This window comes from Cyprinodon tularosa, unplaced genomic scaffold (genome assembly GCF_016077235.1).
Source record: "Cyprinodon tularosa strain WSP-4 unplaced genomic scaffold, ASM1607723v1 ctg30, whole genome shotgun sequence".
In the NCBI taxonomy this organism is placed as follows: Eukaryota; Metazoa; Chordata; class Actinopteri; order Cyprinodontiformes; family Cyprinodontidae; genus Cyprinodon; species Cyprinodon tularosa.
In genome coordinates, this window is record NW_024039008.1 from 6,848,978 (window position 1) to 6,869,080 (window position 20,103).

General features: G+C 40.0%; 1 protein-coding gene across 1 annotated transcript in view; it reads left to right on the forward strand.

The window, feature by feature from the left end:
• Nucleotides 1-525: 525 nt before the first annotated feature.
• swt1 (SWT1 RNA endoribonuclease homolog) overlaps nt 526-20,103 on the forward strand; it is a 57,203-nt gene continuing 37,625 nt past the window's right edge. Inside the window, exons 1-12 of the mRNA XM_038291754.1 lie at nt 526-759; nt 2,241-2,300; nt 2,547-2,638; nt 5,328-6,306; nt 6,405-6,534; nt 8,385-8,486; nt 8,730-8,921; nt 13,770-13,863; nt 14,148-14,419; nt 14,659-14,792; nt 16,193-16,331; nt 19,670-19,800. Of these exons, the coding sequence (XP_038147682.1) occupies nt 2,247-2,300; nt 2,547-2,638; nt 5,328-6,306; nt 6,405-6,534; nt 8,385-8,486; nt 8,730-8,921; nt 13,770-13,863; nt 14,148-14,419; nt 14,659-14,792; nt 16,193-16,331; nt 19,670-19,800 (2,319 nt within the window). The 5' untranslated portion in view covers nt 526-759; nt 2,241-2,246. The remainder of the gene's footprint in view (nt 760-2,240; nt 2,301-2,546; nt 2,639-5,327; nt 6,307-6,404; nt 6,535-8,384; nt 8,487-8,729; nt 8,922-13,769; nt 13,864-14,147; nt 14,420-14,658; nt 14,793-16,192; nt 16,332-19,669; nt 19,801-20,103) is intronic.

Consider the following 20,103-nt stretch of genomic DNA (forward strand, 5'->3'; position numbering starts at 1 on the left):
GATAATATTTTAAAAACAGAAATGTGTAAAGCACAAGCAAACACAACTATTTGCTCATAGAAAAGATGGACTTTTCTTCAGTCCAGTCCATCCCGTGGTGTCCCAACCTTCACTCTCTTTGGCTTTTGTTTAAAAAAGAAGTTTGCATATTAGTTACAAAAAGCAAAAGTTATTGTGTGTTTTATCTTTTTGTAGTAATCACACCTGTTTTACATGATGACAATTTTTATTAACAGCACATCACATATTACTACCTATTGCAGGATCTAAACAACACTGACTACTCATTGCTCAGACTGTTACAGTTTATCATAGCATTATAGTCTTTTCCATTATACAAAGATCAGTATTATAATTATGTTTTTAACTCTAATTCCAACGGTATCTGCATTAGTTATCAAGTGAACTTGCCCCTTGCAATATGGCGGATGCGCTGACGTAGTATCTGTATGCAAAGGCAAAGTAGGAAGAATTCTTTGCTCGCTAGGGGGCAGCACTGTGTATCACAATAAACATCTCTGCCCGAAAATCTTCAGAAGAAGTTAAACCGGATGTTTTGGAGACAAGCTAACTAAAGTAAATCCTCTGGGTTTTTTCCAGAAATGTTTATATTTATTTCTACCAGTTGTTCATATGTGTAATTATTCCCGGGCATTTCGGACAGCAAAAACCACATTGTGTCCATTTAATTTCTGTTCTGTGTCTCCCGAACCAGGACGCCGTTTAAAGCCTATTTTTTCTAGTTTGTAACTGCGCGTTGTAAGTATTGAACAACTACACTATATTGCCAAAAGTATTTGCTCACCTGCCTTGACTCACATATGAGCTTAAGTGACATCCCGTTCCTAATCCATAGGGTTCAATATGACGTCGGTCCACCCTTTGCAGCTAGAACAGCTTCAACTCTTCTGGGAAGGCTGTCCACAAGGTTTAGGAGTGTGTTTATGGGAATTTTTGACCATTCTTCCAGAAGCGCATTTGTGAGGTCGCACACTGATGTTGGACGAGAAGGCCTGGCTCTCAGTCTCCGCTCTAATTCATCCCAAAGGTGTTCTATCGGGTTGAGGTCAGGACTCTGTGCAGGCCAGTCAAGTTCATCCACACCAGACTCTGTCATCCATGTCTTTATGGACCTTGCTTTGTGCACTGGTGCACAGTCATGTTGGAAGAGGAAGGGGCCAGCTCCAAACTGTTCCCACAAAGTTGGGAGCATGGAATTGTCCAAAATGTCTTGGTATGCTGAAGCATTCAGAGTTCCTTTCACTGGAACTAAGGGGCCAAGCCCAGCTCCTGAAAAACAACCTCACACCATAATCCCCCCTCCACCAAACTTTACACTTGGCACAATGCAGTCAGACAAGTACCGTTCTCCTGGCAACCGCCAAACCCAGACCCGTCCATCAGATTGCCAGATGGAGAAGCGCGATTCGTCACTCCAGAGAACGCGTCTCCACTGCTCTAGAGTCCAGTGGCGGCGTGCTTTACACCACCGCATCCGACGCTTTGCATTGCACTTGGTGATGTATGGCTTGGATGCAGCTGCTCGACCATGGAAACCCATTCCATGAAGCTCTCTGCGCACTGTTCTTGAGCTAATCTGAAGGCCACATGAAGTTTGGAGGTCTGTAGTGATTGACTCTGCAGAAAGTTGGCGACCTCTTCGCACTATGCGCGTCAGCATCCGCTGACCCCGCTCCGTCAGTTTACGTGGCCTACCACTTCGTGGCTGAGTTGCTGTCGTTCCCAAACACTTCCATTTTCTTATAATACAGCTGACAGTTGACTGTGGAATATTTAGGAGCGAGGAAATTTCACGACTGGATTTGTTGCACAGGTGGCATCCTATCACAGTTCCACGCTGGAATTCACTGAGCTCCTGAGAGCGACCCATTCTTTCACAAATGTTTGTAAAAACAGTCTGCATGCCTAGGTGCTTGAATTTATACACCTGTGGCCATGGAAGTGATTGGAACACCTGATTCCAATAATTTGGATGGGTGAGCAAATACTTTTGGCAATATAGTGTACATTCAACTAAAAAGGAAAAAATATTTATTCTGTTTTTTAAGCCTCGAGTAAAATAAGAAAGAACTCACAAAGGACTTAGTTTGCATTAGTTCTGATGATTTTGTTTTCATTTTAAAATGTTTGGTCTGTGAAGCCTAAGGGTGTTTTATTTAAAAAAATGTTTTGAGCAGTTTGTAGTATATTTCATCAGCACATTTTTGTTATACTTTTAGGTAAAAATGTCAAGAAAACCTGAAAAGAAAAAACGAAAACTGCCAAGTGAAAGGGAAAAGGTGAGGAATATTCAATAGGACTATTTATTTGTATTTTTGCTGCTTTAAATATTAATCTGCTAACGATATTTAGTCAATCATTGTCAACATTACATGAATTCAGTTGAGATATACATTATTTAAAACTAAAACTTTAATTTTTCTGCTTGTATTAAAACAGTAAAGTAAGATGCTTGATACTTCTTAATAAACCTGAAGCACAATAACATCCAAAGCATTTTTTTACAATAAAATGTATGTTTTCAGGATTCAAACCGCCCAGATGATGATAATGAACTGCAGATTGGTCCCAGCAGTAAAGGCCGTAAAAGAAAAAAAGATCATGCGCATCATCAGAGGTACAACAGAATTATAAATATATAATGACTTCTTAATCAACACTGATCTACACTGTTTCAGTTTGATGGACCCACATGTTTTCAGAGCTCATTCTTCAAAACAGCTTCCCGAATATCAGATGTCTCTAGTTGCCTATGTAACTAAAAAGTATTTACATTTTTATAACAGGAATATTACAGAAGGTAAATGTTTGTTTCCATCGAAGCCTTAAAGTCATAGGGAATTCATATTTAAATTTAAAGTCATTCTGGCCTAAACATGTATATAAAATCTGTCCTAAAATCTTAGTTTTCGTTATCTTATGCAGGCCAGTTAGTTATACGTCAGCATGAACACCTAAATTCGGCCAATCATATATCAACGGTCATCTGTCAGTCAAATTTTTCCAGTCATAGCATCTTGATTCATATGTCGCAGCTTATATACGCAACGGTTGAAATAAGAAATAAGAATCCTTTCCTTTCCCATTGAGTTGCGTCCCAGTGTTCACGGGGATGGACGTCTGTGTCTTCGGCAGGCGTAGAGCTAACAGAACTGGCAGCGTTGCGAGGCAAGGGCTCAAACATGTACGGCTGGAAGCCTTCTACACCAAACCAAGCTTCTGCCGCCCTGGCGTCCTCTTCCACAACATCTTCGTCCCCGCTTTCCTCCTCTAAATAAAAAAATGGATGACGGAGGAGACTCATTCACGACCTCAGACACTAAACTCTCCTCTTGCATGTTTCCGCTGTCCACAGCGTTCCTTGACAGCGTCGTTTATAAGTCACCAATTTAGTGCTACTTGGTCCGAATGTAATTTCCCATTGAGAACCTACTAGCACTAAGTTGCTAACTGGTTAGCAAGATGCTTCTGTGACACCGACCACAATCAAACTTGCTTGCAAACCGTCCACCACAACAATCCCGCCCCCTTGATAAACGACCAATCACATTCACTTTATTCACTGGTGCAAAGTTGTAGACCACTTGGGAGAATTCGGAAATGCAACGGTTGGAACAGCCTTTTTACTACAACTTTAACCTAAAGCTATCATTACATTAAGATTCCTTAAAGGTACAGTAGGAGATCTTTTCTGATGCATTTTTTTACCACATGGCTTAAAGATCTCCCCACAGCGGCTTGGCAAGCAGTGAAATATAAGGTCTGGAAGTGAAACTAAAATAAATGGTCTCTGCTACAGTGAGAAATCAATTGATAACCTCAACCAATCACAGAAGACGTTCCGTTGTACACGATTGGTTCCTGACACGTCAATTGTGGTCATCTGCTTGTCCCTCCCCACCTGTGCATGTACCCTGACACCTGCCCAGCAAGACAGGTGGGGGGAATCAAGGGGCGGCGGGGTCCAGGCTCATGTCACCTTGTCGGGTTTGGTCGCTCTGTCCCTAGCCCTGAAGCTCATGGCTCGATTCTGCTGCATTCATTCATTTTATTATTTCTGTCGGAGCCGCTCAGACCCCCGTACACTGGTTTTGCGCCGTCACTAGGAATCTCATTCCGCAACAGCCTATGGCCCAGTCGCAAAGAGGCCTTTGCGGTTTGCTGCTGCGGCTGGAGGGCCTTTTTTATGTACGTAATCCAAACTGCAGGCACCAGGATAATAAAAGCAAAAATATTTTGCCAAAAGATTTCAATATTTTAAGTTAATTTAGGCGTTAATAAACTGTTTCAGTGGAGTGATCATGGCACTCTGCAATATCAGTGCTGCTTCTGCTGCTCTAGACTGTTGATCTGTTTTGAAGGCAGGGTTTTGAGGGATGGTCTGAAGGGAGAGGCATGGTTGTGTATGTTCAAAAATATAGCTTGCTGGAATCGTTTTTCCAAGATCTCCTATTAGACCTTTAAGCTATTTTGTTGTTTTGCTGTAAATGTGTTGCATCATGTTCCCTGTCTTGTAATACTTGGTAAAAAAAATGTCCTAAACCAAAGTGTAAAAAACATACCAAGATATTCTAGGTTGCCTCTATTTATTAAACAAGTGTGAAGCCAGAATTGAAGAGCTCTATGCCAAAAATAAATACCATCCACAAATGAAACTTTGTAAAACTTCTTAATCAAAAAAGGATTATAAGGGGAACTTTGCTGTCTTTTCAGATATTTTTTTATTTATTTATTTATGTTTTTATTACTTTTGGTTTTTTGAAATTTTATTTTTCTGATTTTATTTTAAATTTCTCTTACAGGTCAAGTTTTACAAATGGCGTCAAATTGCATTTTAGAGCTCGCATTCTCTTCGCTACAAGCACAGTACAAACGCTAGCTCTTGACCAATAGAGATTTTAGAGTTGTTGGAGCTCGACACATACGCCGGCACACTGGTGTTGCTTGACCCATCACTAGAGTTCATAAAACTCAATTTGAATTTAAAATATTGTGAAAAAAAGAAAAAAAGTTACTCCTGAAACCTTTTTTTGTTAAGAGGTTTTCAAAGTCTTTTATCTAGATTGCAATTTTTTTGCTGCTTCTTTTCTAACAACAATAAAGGAACAAATTTCCCTCCATACTTTATTAGTGAGCTAGTTGCACTGGAGTCTTAAGAGGATATATATTTTGGGTTACAAATTCATTTAGATAGTATTAGACTTTATATGTCTGGGTGCCTTAAAAAACAACTTAAATACACTTCAAATATTTTAAAATGAAAAAGTAATTTCTGACTATATTTATTTCTCTTGCTCTATTTACAGGCACACAAAGGAAGAGAAAAAGTCGGATCGAGATGACATCCACAGCTCCCGCCAAATTAAAAAGCCAGTTTATAAAAAAGAGCCACTTAAAAAAAGTGGACCCCTGCATTCACAAAAGGAAAGTTGCTCCAGTACAGCGGGGACCTCACAGGACATCAAAGCTGTGGAAAAGGAACAGTCAAAGCCCGTTAAGACGAGCTGTGCTGCTACACTAAATCAGAAAACAGAGAAAACATGGGAGGACAAGTCAGATGAAAGGTGCTCTAAGGGCAGCTATTCCGAATCAAAACAGAAAAGGAGTCACAAATTACAAGCTAGTGAACACGAAAACAACAGACAGCATTTAGGCGGGAAAAGAGGTTCGGTAAGGGAACCTTCTAAATCATTAGATGACTGTACAAATGCTAGTAACAAAGAATGTGCCTCTCCTGACCACAAGAATTTCCCCAAGCGAAGATGCGAGGAACGTGTCCAAAACTCAAGTGAAACTCCTCAGTCTAACAAGAACAACACTATGGATGCAAAACCTGTCACAGTGAAGTCTGAGGCTCCATCCAGACCCTCTACCTCAGAGAAATATCCAGAGAAGTGGAGGAGCATCCCTTCAACCCCTGAGAAAAACAAATCAGCATCACCTGCAGCAGAGCAGCCAGCATCCACTCCGAAACGCATAGATCCTCTAAAATTTGTGCCTTTTAAATTCAGGATCCCAAGAAAGGTTCAAGCTAGACCTGCACAAAGCTCTGATGGAAATAATAACGCTGCTTCATCAAACCAAAAACTCAAACTTAAGGATAATAAAGGACGCTCTGGAGTTGTAGAGAAGAAAGATGAGAAGACAACTAAGCAACCTTGTAGAGATTTGGCTGGTCCCTCTGATTCCCCGAATAAAGAACAGAAAGAGACATCTCCTCTGTCTGATCAGCTTTCTGACCACTCACCAGCAAAAGAAGCTAACTTTGAGCAATCGTTTGACCAGGTAAAAATAAAAAAAGGACTGATATATTAACGTTAGTGTGAATTTGGCATTTTTAAAATTTCTGTCTATAAACTTTTTATGTTATTTTTTTTCTTCAGGGTCAAGTGGCTCAGGAGCTCCATCTTGCTCGATCTGAGAAGAGGCTTGAGGTAAACGTGATGCAGAGCTACGGTGAGCTCACCGCCATGGACATAGATGCTCCTGATGAAGGACAAGCAGAGAGGCACAGTGAGTTTTATTGATGCATTTTATATATATATATGTATATGTGTATATGTATATATGTGTATATGTATATATATTAGGGGTGGAACGGTTCACAAAATCCACGGTTCGGTTCGATTCACGGTTTCGTGGTCACAGTTTTCGGTTCGATTCGATACATGTTGATTGTTACACCGAAATCCCATAAAAATTTATGAAACTAATGAAAAAATCCCCCCAAAAATAATGGATTGTAATTATTTTTAAATGATCCGCAGAAACCCTGGATAATTTCCGTATGTTTTGCTGCTTTGAATTTAATCATCTCGCGCATGCTCTCTACCATCTCCAAGGGACTCAGAGGGGAGCGGATGGGAGCCACAGTGGAGGCTGTAGGCTTTGCTTTGAGCAGCCGGTCTGGAGCGCAGCGGGGGTTGCTGACGGAGTATGAGGGATTTCGGGGTTAGCATGACATGTTGCTGTTAGCATAAACAACACGTGTTGCACAATGCTTGCACACTGTTGCACTTTTATCCACCACTTTCTTTCCGCCGTCATCGTAGGTCACTCTAAATGCAAAGTGGTCCCATACAGCAGACCTATAAAGTGCTGCTGGCGCGTCTTCCAACTCCTGTTCTTTCCCACTCGCCATACCCACACAATTCTCCACAACAACTGATTTTTTTCTGCTACACCCGGCTAAGCTGCTTCGCTTCTTCTTCTTGTTTACTACTGGCGGTTGGCTTTGGTCGCAGTACCGCCACCTTCTGCTCTGGAGTGTAATCGCTTCCTATATGAGAAAAAGGAGAAGCGCATGAACCGAACGAAACACACGCGAACCGAACCGAGACAGTCGAACCGAACGGTTCAAACGGTCTTCATAAATCGTCCCATCCCTAATATATATGTATATATATGTATATGTGTATATGTATATATATGTATATGTGTATATGTATATATATGTATATATATGTATATAGGGAATGCTGCCTTAAATGAGTCGAATTTTTCAAAGTCTAACATAAAATGTAGACGATCGAGCTGCTGGAAGCGCTGGGTGAGCTGCGCTATGATGCTGTCGTGCACTGCTTCGTAGAGAGATCTGTAAAACTCTGTATGACTCTGCTCACCCTGCCTTTCAACATCCTGAAAACAACATCAATTACTTCCATTGTTTCGTTTATTGATTTCAACAGTAATCAAAGGCACTATTCAACAAGTCGATGTCCGTTCTAGAGAATGAATGAAAAATTGCATGACACTGAAATTTTGTCATCCGATCAGCCCACCCTCTTCATTCTGATTGGGCACATCGACGAATGCAGCGTTGCAGATTGGCCGCTTGATTACAGGCTAGCATTTCGAGCTGACCCGCCCAAAGGGAGGACCAATGTTAAAATGAGAAGCCCGCGCTACGACCAGGTTTTGAGCATTTATAATGGGAGTCAATGAGGGGGTTAGGGAGGACGGTCCTCAGCGGACCGTTTAGCGATTTAGAAGTGCTAAAATAGAATTTTACCGCAAACAACCTACTAAATACCTATGAAATACCAACAATTATATAATTAATACGTTTTATGTTTTTATTATAATATCTTCTGCAAGTTCTGACAATTTTTTTAGGGAGGATCTTCCTCCCTTTCCTCAATGGGGGAGACGCCATTGATATATATGTATATGTGTATATATTTACATATATATATATATATATATATATATGTATAGAATTGGCTCAATTTTTAGAGCTTTTAATGACTTGTTTTATTGTCTTTGTTTTGTTTTAGGCTTGTATTTGTATGCTTTGCACTATGAGAGAAACTTTGTGATTTGTTTCTGTGAAAGGCATCGACTTTCCTAACTTATCTTCACAGGCAGGGAGCCTAAACAGAAAACCCTAATCCTTGTTTTGGACACAAACGTTCTCCTCAGCCACTTGGATTATGTGAAGAAAATACGAAGCTGTGGCCTTGAAGGTATCAAATGTGTAAAAACTAAAACTTTTCTGAGAGACCTCTCATAAAAACAGGAGAATAAATATATTCTCACATTCAGTTATGCTAGTTTTAACAAGCCTGAGTGAATGGATGTACCTGAATGTCATTTAGACTGTGTGTCATTGTGTTATTAATACTTTATCAGGATAAACCAACCACTGGAGGTGAGGATCTGTAATTTCACAACTGTTTTCTCTCTGTTTTTTTACCGTTCTCTCTTAGCGGTAGGTTTTCCTGTGGTCCTGATCCCCTGGGTGGTTCTCCAAGAGCTAGATTCCCTTAAACATAGAAAAGGTCTGTCAGGGTCTGTGGCCCACCTTGCAACTCCTGCCATCACTTTCATTTACAACTCTTTAAAACAACGGGACCCCCACCTGTGGGGGCAGTCCATGCAGCAGGCCACTCAGATCAGCAGTGAGTACTGATTTCATGTTTGAAAAATGTTTGTTTAACCAAATAAATCCCAACAAATCATGTCACTTTATTCATTAACTGTTTCTTCATTACAGCTTGAGCCCCGTTTACTCTACCCTTTTAAAACCATGTAGAGATCGGTCCGAGCACGGTAACCGAGATAACTGTTGGGTAAATAGCACGCAAGACTGAACCGGACTGTGCCAGACACAATCGAACTGTGCTAAACTGGTACCAGTTCATCAGTAGGACTCGGGGCGGTTCAGTTCTGGCTCGGTTCTCAGATAACAAAGAGCGCATGAGCAGACATCATCATGAAATTTCAGACATTCATGAAAATACTTGCTTCCCCATCGTGCCACACGATTTCCAGTGATGATTCTGCTTAGCAATGTGATGAACCTTAACAACAGTGGATACGACAAACGATAGTTTGACGTATCTACTTCCCAAAAGCCGACTCTGTCAAGTAAATTCACCAAAGGCTGCCTTCTTCGTCTGATTCTCCGCAAACAACGAAATATCAAAATTATAACCAAACTTCCTGAATGTTAGGGGCGCCGCCATGTTGGTTTGCCAGTTTACCTCTAGAGAGCAGTAGTACCGTAGATCGCCACTAGGAGGCGAGGAACCGTGCTAGCGTGGTGTGTAAATGGCCGTAAGGAACCGAGCGCGGCACGGTTAACTGATCCAAGCTCGGCACGGTTTGGTTTTCAGAGGGTAATATAAATGGAGTAATAGAGTAACCAGTGTTTGGCACGTTACTTTGAAAAAGTAATTAGTTATAGTTACTAGTTAAAGGCACGCAACTAGCTGTTGCGCGCCTTTAGCGAGCATGCGCGTTTCCTGTTGCTTGCACGGTGAATCGTGCCGCCTGCGCTGTGCGGAGATGCAGGGGAAACCGTATGTGATGGGGAAACGCAGCTCGACATAACACCAGTATTTCCATCTGGAAAACGCTGTTTTGCTGCTGGAGTCCTCCTCACTCTCCATCTCTCTGTGTGTGCTGTACGTTTACACCCACCAGCAGAAACACCCACCTACCCAACTGACAGACGGAATCTCACTACACATCAGCCATTCTCATCCTCCCCTCTCTCATGACAAGTCGCGCACGAGTCCTATCATTAAAAAAGGTTCATTGTGCGACCTGAGTAACGCGCAGTAACGGGGTGTTTGCAATGGTAACTGCGTTATAGTTACAGTCAAAGTAATTAGTTAGATTACTCGTTACTAAAACAAGGTAACGGCGTTACTTTCAACGGCGTTAGTCCCATCACTGAGAGTAACAGAAGCCTACGGTGGCCCTGAAGTGCAAACCATAATCATCTGTAAACACAGCAACATATTCAGAATCCCAAAGACATTAACCTACAAGAGGGGGTAGATATTAGTGGGAAACCTGAGACCTCACTGAAAAAAAAATCAAAGACGTCAGACGGCACTGTTTGCCCTTTAAACCTGCAATTTAGCTTGCAAATCTCAGCTAGCAGTGTAAAGTGCTTTGGACAAGTCTCATAACTTCAAAATGCGCCTTATAAGTACAGGCCATTTACCCATTAACAAAAAAACAACAAAGAAGTCGCTGCAAACAGAAACATAAGAGAAACGAAAGCAAACTCCACATGACTGTTGTGTCTGTCCCCCGTCTGTTTTCCTCACATGGGATTGGCAACAAGGCCACAATGCCGTCAGTCAAAACAAAGTTTTAATGCGAGCAGAGCGGAGCCACTGAGGGAGAACTGAGCATTGAAAGTGGGGAGGATCTACAGGTTCATGAAAAGCAAGCATGTGTGCAGGGAAGGAACATGCGTGTTGGGGTCTAGTGGTACTAAACCCAATAAATATTCAAAATGCATGGAGAGTAGTTAAGGTGATTGTAGGAGTATTTATTGCAAGTTTTCCCCTTTTGGTTGAGTTCTGACTTCATATTCATCTCTTAAATATTTCTGTAAAAGTTTAAAAAACAATCCACTGGACTTGGTTTCCAAGTTTTGAAGACATTTGAATTGAGAAAGCTTCCTGGAGGGAAGGCGAAACGTCTTCAAATCTTTGAAACCAAGTCCAGTGGATTGTTTTACTTTTACGGAATGACTATGACCTGGATGACTGAGAATCTTCATCAGCATCTTTTAAATAGTTATATCCAAGTATTAACATCACTGCTTCATTCAGCTCCTCTCTCCCGCTGACTGGCAGGCAGAGGAGCTCTGTGTCCCTTAGATGTAGATGTTTTGGTAGAAATTTGGGGATCAGCTACTAAACAAAAACCAAGATTTTTTTCAAAGATGATGAATTTATTTATAGTGGAACGCGTCCTTTACCACCATTGGCTGAAAAGCCACTGATAGAGGAAAGCAGCATAGAAATTGTAAATCACAGTTTGCAAAAACAAGCACTGACATCAAATTAAGTTTTAGAGTTGAGTTCTGTGGTCTGCTGAAAGTTCATTTGAAGTATTTTCCTATAATAGTTAAGACTACATTTTGAGTAAAAGTGGTGAAGGCTCAAAAGCTTGAAAAAAGTCCTCATTTTAATGAAGCACGAGGGAGGCAGCATCATGCTGTTGGGACTGTTTTGCTGCTGGTTGGACTTTTGGACTTCATTGAGTAGATGGCATTAATGGCAAATAATGGAGAAATGTGCAAAGCAGGAGTTAGAAAGTTAAAGATTGGTATCAGATGGGTCTCACAAATGCATTTATGAAATAATCTGCCCTTTAAATTCACTCTTTGGTTATTCAGGTAAATGTAGCTAATCCTAGTATGTTTTAAAATGAAACCTTTAGTCTGATTAAACATGAGTTATTTATGTCCCTCTGTACAATATGTTTGGTGTGTATATTTAATGTCTATATATAGAGAGATTTGGCTTAAAAATAAGGATTTCAAATGTCAGAATCAACTCATTGTTTGGGGTTGAGCCTATTGTTTGAAAACGTTTAGGTATGAATAAGGTCTCCAATCATATGCCAGAGCAGGAAAAAAAATCCCTTCATGGGCCCAAAATGGGGAAATAAACTCTCTAATCCAGACCCAACCTGATTTAAAACATTTACAAATTACCGAATGTTGCCCGACCACAGTGTCTAATTTCACTTGCGCTGCTTCTCCTGTAAATACGGTACAGCCCTCTGGATCATCTGGCTCCAGGCTGCACGTGATCCAAATGAGCCAATGTGCTGTCAGTCTGGGTTGCTGCTGCTGCTACTTTTAGACACAGCAGGCAAACCTGTGGCAAGCCGGGCGATGGGAAAGAAGGAGAAGACCATGAGAAAAAGAGAGCAGAGAAAGTGTGGACTGCTGGAAGAACTGCGGTGAACTGGTGAAAGAAAAGTGAAATGGCGTGCTCAAAGATGACCCTGCACATTTAGAGGATGTTTGGCTCAACCTGCTGCTGTGAAGCAGGATTCTCCACCATGAACAGAATCAAAAATAAATCTGGATCCAGGCTCTAAATGAGGTCCTTGATATGTGCTTGAGAATGGCTTAGTCTCCATTCAAACCCAGGTTTAAAGCCTTGCAGGGCAGCCTAAAGCCCACTGCCAACATTAAGACATAATAATAAAAAACAACAAAAAACAAGTCAGTTCAGGTGTTTTGTAAAATATGTGATTCAGGAAATTGTATAGATACTAAAGTGAATGATTGTTTTTCTCTACTAAAAATAACTTCAGATTATAAAATGGAAAAATGTTCTTTATTTTTTTTATTTTAAAATTCAATGTATAACATGGATACATATAAACCTCATTTTATTTCCGTGTTAAATTCTGTTTAAAGTGACAAATTATAATAAAAAAAGTCTCCGAACCTTTACTGGTTGATGATTTTCTTCATTCGAAGCCCAATGATTTTTAATTGGTTACCCTTGCACTACGCCAATACTCCCCAGAAAACATATCAGCTCAAGTTACTTGCTGGTCTCTTACAGTTAATAATTAATAAAGTTATATGAATTTCATAATTATGTTAATCTCTTCAAATTAATTGGATATATGCCCAACTCAACTATATAACAAGGAGGTCTTCAACAGGGGTACTGCATGGGGGTCGCAAAAGTTTTGGTCGATTATTTATTTTATTTATATTCCTGCCTGCAATTTTTTCCACTCATTGAAATTTCTTTAAATCCACATTAACATGAATTCAACACACTGTAGTAAACAGATAAATGGAGGCAGAAGATGTCTTTCTGTCATCAGTGCACACATTCAGCGACACGCAGGAGCTCTTTCAAGCTGGGCACCGTTTCATTCACAACACCTGTCCCATCAACCAGGAATCACAATCAGAAATACTTTAATAATCCCAGGGAGAAATTACTTTTGCTACATTACTCCATCTGTAATAGAGTGACTATAGGACCAGTTCGATAGAACACAATTTCATACAATAAATATATAATTAGGGGGTCCCCGCTCCATCTCACCATCAGTTTGGGGGTCCTTGGCCTGGAAAACGTTGAAGACCCCTGATTTAACCCATTTGGTAAACGCCTCACTTAGTTGATCTCTTGTCCACTAGGTGGCACTGACACTCAAATTGTCATGAAATTCCTTTTGAAATATAGAAAAGCTTTGACATTCAAGGACAGGGTGCATTCATGTATTTATCCATAATGTAGAAAAATAATTATGAATTTAAATGTTTTCAGATGAATGGCCGTTCACTAGAACGGTCTGAAAACGTCTGAATCTCCATTGAGCCTCTTTGTTTTTATTTTAAATTCACCCTTATGTTGTTTCCCTGGTTTAGTGTCAACAATATGGCTTTAATACTGGAAGATATCGTTAAGTCAGACTGTTGCCCTGAGTCACCATCTCCATGTCCTTCCTTTCATCCTCAGATGGTCTGAAAACGGAGAACAATGATGACAGAGTGCTGCAGTGCTGCCTGCAGTACCAGAATATGTATCCAGAGTGTGCTCTCATCTTATGCACGTGAGTCATCCTTTCCTTTGTGCAGCTTCCTACTGCTGCTCTGTGGAGCCTGTCTTCAGCTAAAAACGCACGTGACCGTGCCAGATCGTTCCAGCTTCCCAAACCGTTTTTCCATAGAATAGATGTGATGAGTGAGCAAATCACAGTTCAGCTCAGGACTCCCCCCCCCCGCATTTGTTTGTTTGACCCATTTCTGCAGTTGTTTGTTTTTCCTCATGCAGCCGTTATTTGTTTGCTCAAACTGAACTACCATCTAATTAAAACATCCATTCTTTCCTTTCTAGTAACGATAAAAACCTATCCAGTAAAGCTCTGCTGAGCGGTGTGAAGGCTCTCAGCAAGGCCGAGTTAGAGGCAGAGGTCAGGAGCCTTCGGTCTCCACTTTGGTCTCATTTTCAGCATGTCTCCTCTCCAGCATCGGCCACAATCTGCACACCAATCCAGCTTCCCGTTCAGAACAGCCACAATGTCTCTGTAGCCTTCAAAGAGAAAGGTGAGGCAGAAAAAAAATGTTTGTGGGAAATTAGGACCTGTGAACTTAATGTGTTCACCTCCCGTTACTATTTTCTGGATTTCTTTCCCTTCTTGTTTTTCTGTGTTTTCTATCTATGATAAACAGCTACATCTAAGAAATACTGACAAATAAATAAAAAAACAGCAGCAGCAACTCTTTTTCCACACAGCAACAGAAGATATAGAAGTGTAATTGTGTTTAAATTCTCTAAATGTGTGTGTAAATGTGTTTCATTTTAATTTTATGCATTTTTTTATTTGTGTTCCCATTTGCTGGCTTAGACCCGTCAATAAAAACGGAGGCAGGATGGGAACTTAGCGTGTATGTCTGTGAACTAGAGGATTGTCTGCGGGATGTCCTGTCTGAGGTGTTAGAAAACGAAATGAAGGCGGCTTATGGAGACCTCTGGCTGGAGGTAAAGTTAAACCTTGAATAATTCTCCCATAAATGATGCTTCATCTAAATTTGTATGTAGTTTAAATGTAGCTCTCTGTTGTTTGTATATTATTATATATTCCTGATATGCTGCAGATATCAGCCTGTATTGTATTGTATGAATTGGTTTGTTCATAAGGGATAATTATTGTGAATTTTCATATGTTCTATTTTGTATAAGTTAGTCGCCTAAAAGCGTTATTTTTATCCTAGTAAAAACTACACACATACAACATATCTTCTGATTTCTTTCTAATTTGGGGTGTTTTTTCATATTCATTTATCATTTTTTTTTCTTATTCAGGCCTTTTTTGAGCCGAAACAAAGTAGAAATATCCATAAATTCATGCAGATTTTTTTTTTATCTGCTATTTTAAATCTGGCTTTTTGAACCTGGAAATGTGGGGCATTTTGACCACCCCCCCAGCATGAAGTACTAAATACCTATTAGTAAATACTTTTACTACATGCATGATCAGTCATAGCAGTGCAAATTCTAAGTTAAAGCAATATCCATTTAAGAGGGATGTTTACCTTCCATTTTCTTTTCATTAGACTGTGTTACTGAAGAAATACGGAAGAGGATTAGGGCAACTGGAAAAAAAAAAGTTAACTGATTTTTAAATTTTATTTCAGTTTAATATGGAAAAAGTCAGAATTCTGACTTTTTTCTCAGAATTCTGACTTTAATCTCAGAATTCTGACTTTCATCTCAGAATTCTGACTTTAATCTTATAATTCTGACTTTTTTCTCATAATTCTGACTTTAATCTCATAATTCTGATTTTAATCTCAGAATTCTGACTTTTTTCTCAGAATTCTGACTTTTTTCACAGAATTCTGACTTTAATCTCAGAATTCTGACTTTTTTTCTTGAAATTCTGACTTTAATCTCAGAATTCTGACTTTTTTCTCAGAATTCTGACAGATAACAAACATATTAGCATCAAGCCATAGCCATGTCTGTTTTAGAGACTAGCTCTCTTGTTTTAATGACCTTCTGCTCCTCCATTAATGAGGAGAACCCTCTGGCACGTAAAAAGTTGCCTAATTCCGTCATTTTCCTACAATGTGTCACTGGCCACCTCAAACAACTCACATCTTTGTCAGTGAAGCTAAGTGCTCCCACATCTCTTCCTTCTTACGGTGCCCATCTACATTAAGATCCAAAATTCTGAGATTAAAGTCAGAATTCTGAGATTAAAGTCAGAATTTTGAGAAAAAAGTCAGAATTCTGACTTTTTTCCCATGTTAAACTTTTTTTTTTCCCATGTTAAACTGAAGTAAAATTAAAAAAATCAGTTAACTTTTTTTTTTTTTTAAGTGGCCCTAATCCTCATCTGTAAATTAAAATCTCAATACATTGCTTTTATCTTGCAGATTGTTCACAGAAAACCTCCCTGGAGTCTTCAAGATGTCCTGCAGTGTATTAAAAAGCACTGGATTGCTGTCTTTGGACATATTGTCCCACGGAAGTTGTCTAAAACCGTTGCAAACCTCATCAACTTCTTTGGCTCAGGTATGGAAGGAAAAAGGAGCAGCTGTTGTGTAATCATTTTGGTGTTATATTTCTATTTTAAGCCTTATCTCTGCCTTGTACATCCTGTTGATTTCTTTTAGTTTGTTAATCTCCTGCGGCTATAATTTGGCGGGGGAAACATTTTTGGGGAAAATGGAGGGTCTGATATCATCATTTGATGCCTTTTTCCCCGGAGATGAGCAACAAGGAATAAACAGACCAGTCTTACTGTAATCTGCTAAATGAGAGACATTTGCTTCATTATGTTTTCAGGCACGTAAGCTGAGGGGAAATTATTCAAACAAATATGTTTTTTTTTATCATAGAAATTTAAAAAATCTATGAAAATATATTTCTTTACTCTGTGCTAAAAATACAAAGTGATCCCCCAGTTACAGCAGGGAGGGGGATGCTGCTGTCTGCTCTGCATCCAGAATTAGGTCATCTGCTAAAGTAAGAGCTTCCAATGTGTGTCAGAAAGATGCTGAGTAGCCCACTGCAGCAATTCTGCCTCGGATGTCACTGTGAATGCATTTATAACGCTGCACGCCTACAGTGTTTTTATGAGTCAATCTGTTGTTCAGATCTCATTTCAACCCGTGTCCTGGTGGAGGGTAACGGCTACATCTTAACCAAAAATCTCAATAGAAGGGAACAGCTATATCATTTTGACCTTGCTCAAAGTTGTGGCCGGGTCGCACACATGGTCTCTTAGCGCCGCACAGCCTGGCACTGGGCCAGGAATATGAGAGAAGAGCAAGGAGGAGGGTGAGGATGAGGAGGAGGAGGAAGGAGGGATAAACTGTGAGTGAGAGTGGGAACAAATCTGGTGGTGGAAAAGTACTGCAGGCAGCACACTAAGTTTAGGAAAGGCTCCTCACAGATGACTGAAATGAAAAATTTGAATATTCTTTTATAACCTAACCAAACTGTTCTCTAATAGAAACAACGATATTTTTGTTGAGACTAAAAAGCTGGATTCTATTAACTAACAGTGACTTCTGAAGACAGTTGTTCTACTGTTATCTATATAGGAAAATCACTTAAGCAATATGCAAGATAGAATTTTCAGGTTTTATTTATAGCATTTATTGTTACTTTTTTCTACTGTTTGATTTTTATGTTTGTAATGTTAGAAAATGGTAAAAAATACTTCAATAAATCTTCATGAATATATTGAAACATGCTTTAGAATGAGTCGTGTAGATCAGAGGTAGTGCAAAGAGGGGTGGTGAATGTTTTTGTGACTCAAATCAGAAATGATTATAACAAGGCAAATTTTTTCTATAACAAAATTTTATAGACAACACAATTAAAAGTGCTGTACATGATAAAAAAAAAAGGAAAATCATATTGAAGTGGCATAGAGACAAGGGTGTATGCTCAACGGCTCATTTAAAAGTGTTGATGTGTTAGACATGTGGGAAGTGTTAAATTTACTTTAAATATTTATTTTTTATTTTCCTGGAGTTTCAATGGAACCTCTTTAATATCCCCCAAATTAAATTTCTAATCTCTAATAATTTTTATCAGTAACGTTATTAATAATCTTATATTTTCTTCTATATTTTTATTTATTTTTTATTTTGCATATCGTCGCTGTCGGGAAAAAACCTTGTAACTCCCATTTTGGCCTTTTTTTTTCTTCATAAATTGATACGATTGGTCAGTCCCCACGTGTGAGTGTATGTTTTGGAAAATATTAACCAATTAAAAGTGTTGAAAAAAGGTTGGGACTTAATCTCGTTACTCCATTGGACTCTTCCGCTGTCTCTGTTTTTACAATTTCCTGTAAACTTTATGGTTTTGGACATACGAGGTTTCCGTCCGACAGCAACGATATACACTATATTGCCAAAAGTATTTGCTCACCCATCCAAATTATTGGAATCAGGTGTTCCAATCACTTCCATGGCCACAGGTGTATAAATTCAAGCACCTAGGCATGCAGACTGTTTTTACAAACATTTGTGAAAGAATGGGTCGCTCTCAGGAGCTCAGTGAATTCCAGCGTGGAACTGTGATAGGATGCCACCTGTGCAACAAATCCAGTCGTGAAATTTCCTCGCTCCTAAATATTCCACAGTCAACTGTCAGCTGTATTATAAGAAAATGGAAGTGTTTGGGAACGACAGCAACTCAGCCACGAAGTGGTAGGCCACGTAAACTGACGGAGCGGGGTCAGCGGATGCTGACGCGCATAGTGCGAAGAGGTCGCCAACTTTCTGCAGAGTCAATCACTACAGACCTCCAAACTTCATGTGGCCTTCAGATTAGCTCAAGAACAGTGCGCAGAGAGCTTCATGGAATGGGTTTCCATGGTCGAGCAGCTGCATCCAAGCCATACATCACCAAGTGCAATGCAAAGCGTCGGATGCGGTGGTGTAAAGCACGCCGCCACTGGACTCTAGAGCAGTGGAGACGCGTTCTCTGGAGTGACGAATCGCGCTTCTCCATCTGGCAATCTGATGGACGGGTCTGGGTTTGGCGGTTGCCAGGAGAACGGTACTTGTCTGACTGCATTGTGCCAAGTGTAAAGTTTGGTGGAGGGGGGATTATGGTGTGAGGTTGTTTTTCAGGAGCTGGGCTTGGCCCCTTAGTTCCAGTGAAAGGAACTCTGAATGCTTCAGCATACCAAGACATTTTGGACAATTCCATGCTCCCAACTTTGTGGGAACAGTTTGGAGCTGGCCCCTTCCTCTTCCAACATGACTGTGCACCAGTGCACAAAGCAAGGTCCATAAAGACATGGATGACAGAGTCTGGTGTGGATGAACTTGACTGGCCTGCACAGAGTCCTGACCTCAACCCGATAGAACACCTTTGGGATGAATTAGAGCGGAGACTGAGAGCCAGGCCTTCTCGTCCAACATCAGTGTGCGACCTCACAAATGCGCTTCTGGAAGAATGGTCAAAAATTCCCATAAACACACTCCTAAACCTTGTGGACAGCCTTCCCAGAAGAGTTGAAGCTGTTCTAGCTGCAAAGGGTGGACCGACGTCATATTGAACCCTATGGATTAGGAACGGGATGTCACTTAAGCTCATATGTGAGTCAAGGCAGGTGAGCAAATACTTTTGGCAATATAGTGTATATAATTTCTGACTGTCAAGTTGTAAGAACCCGCTAAAGCCACAAACATGTAGAAAGTTTTTAAACGCAGCCGTGAGTAAAAATCTCTACCGGATCCAGGATGTTTTTTTTTTCTTTTTGTTTTTCTTTTATCAATAAAAACAAACCAAACAGGTTATGAAATCTTACAATATAGTAAAACAGTCCAGTCTGTAATTTGTAGAAGTCATTGTATGAGCAGCTGTCCTTTTCTGTGTCCTTCCAGGTGAAACTGTCTCTCCTTTAGCCTTTCTGCAAGAAACTAAGGAGCTCGTGGAAGCGTTTGGGAAAAGTTCCAAGCTAGTTCCTAACGCTATCACTTTGATTGAAAATATTTTGAATAAGCTACAAATACAGGTAAGCTTAAAGAAAAAAAAAATGAATTGCACTGATTGTCACACTTCCATATTAGATCAGTTAAAAAAGTCTGCTCATGTATAAATGTGTTTAAATGATGTGTGAAAGTTTATACAGTAGAATTGTAAAATACATCATTTTTAGAGACACACTGAGATAAAAATCTGGGGAAATATCAACATCCGATATTAATAATGCAATTATGAACACCATTTATTGATGTCATATATTTCCCTTCCCTCTGGATGCCATGAAAGACCAACCACAGTGCTGGCATTCCTCCTCTGCTTCAGTGAAACCCCC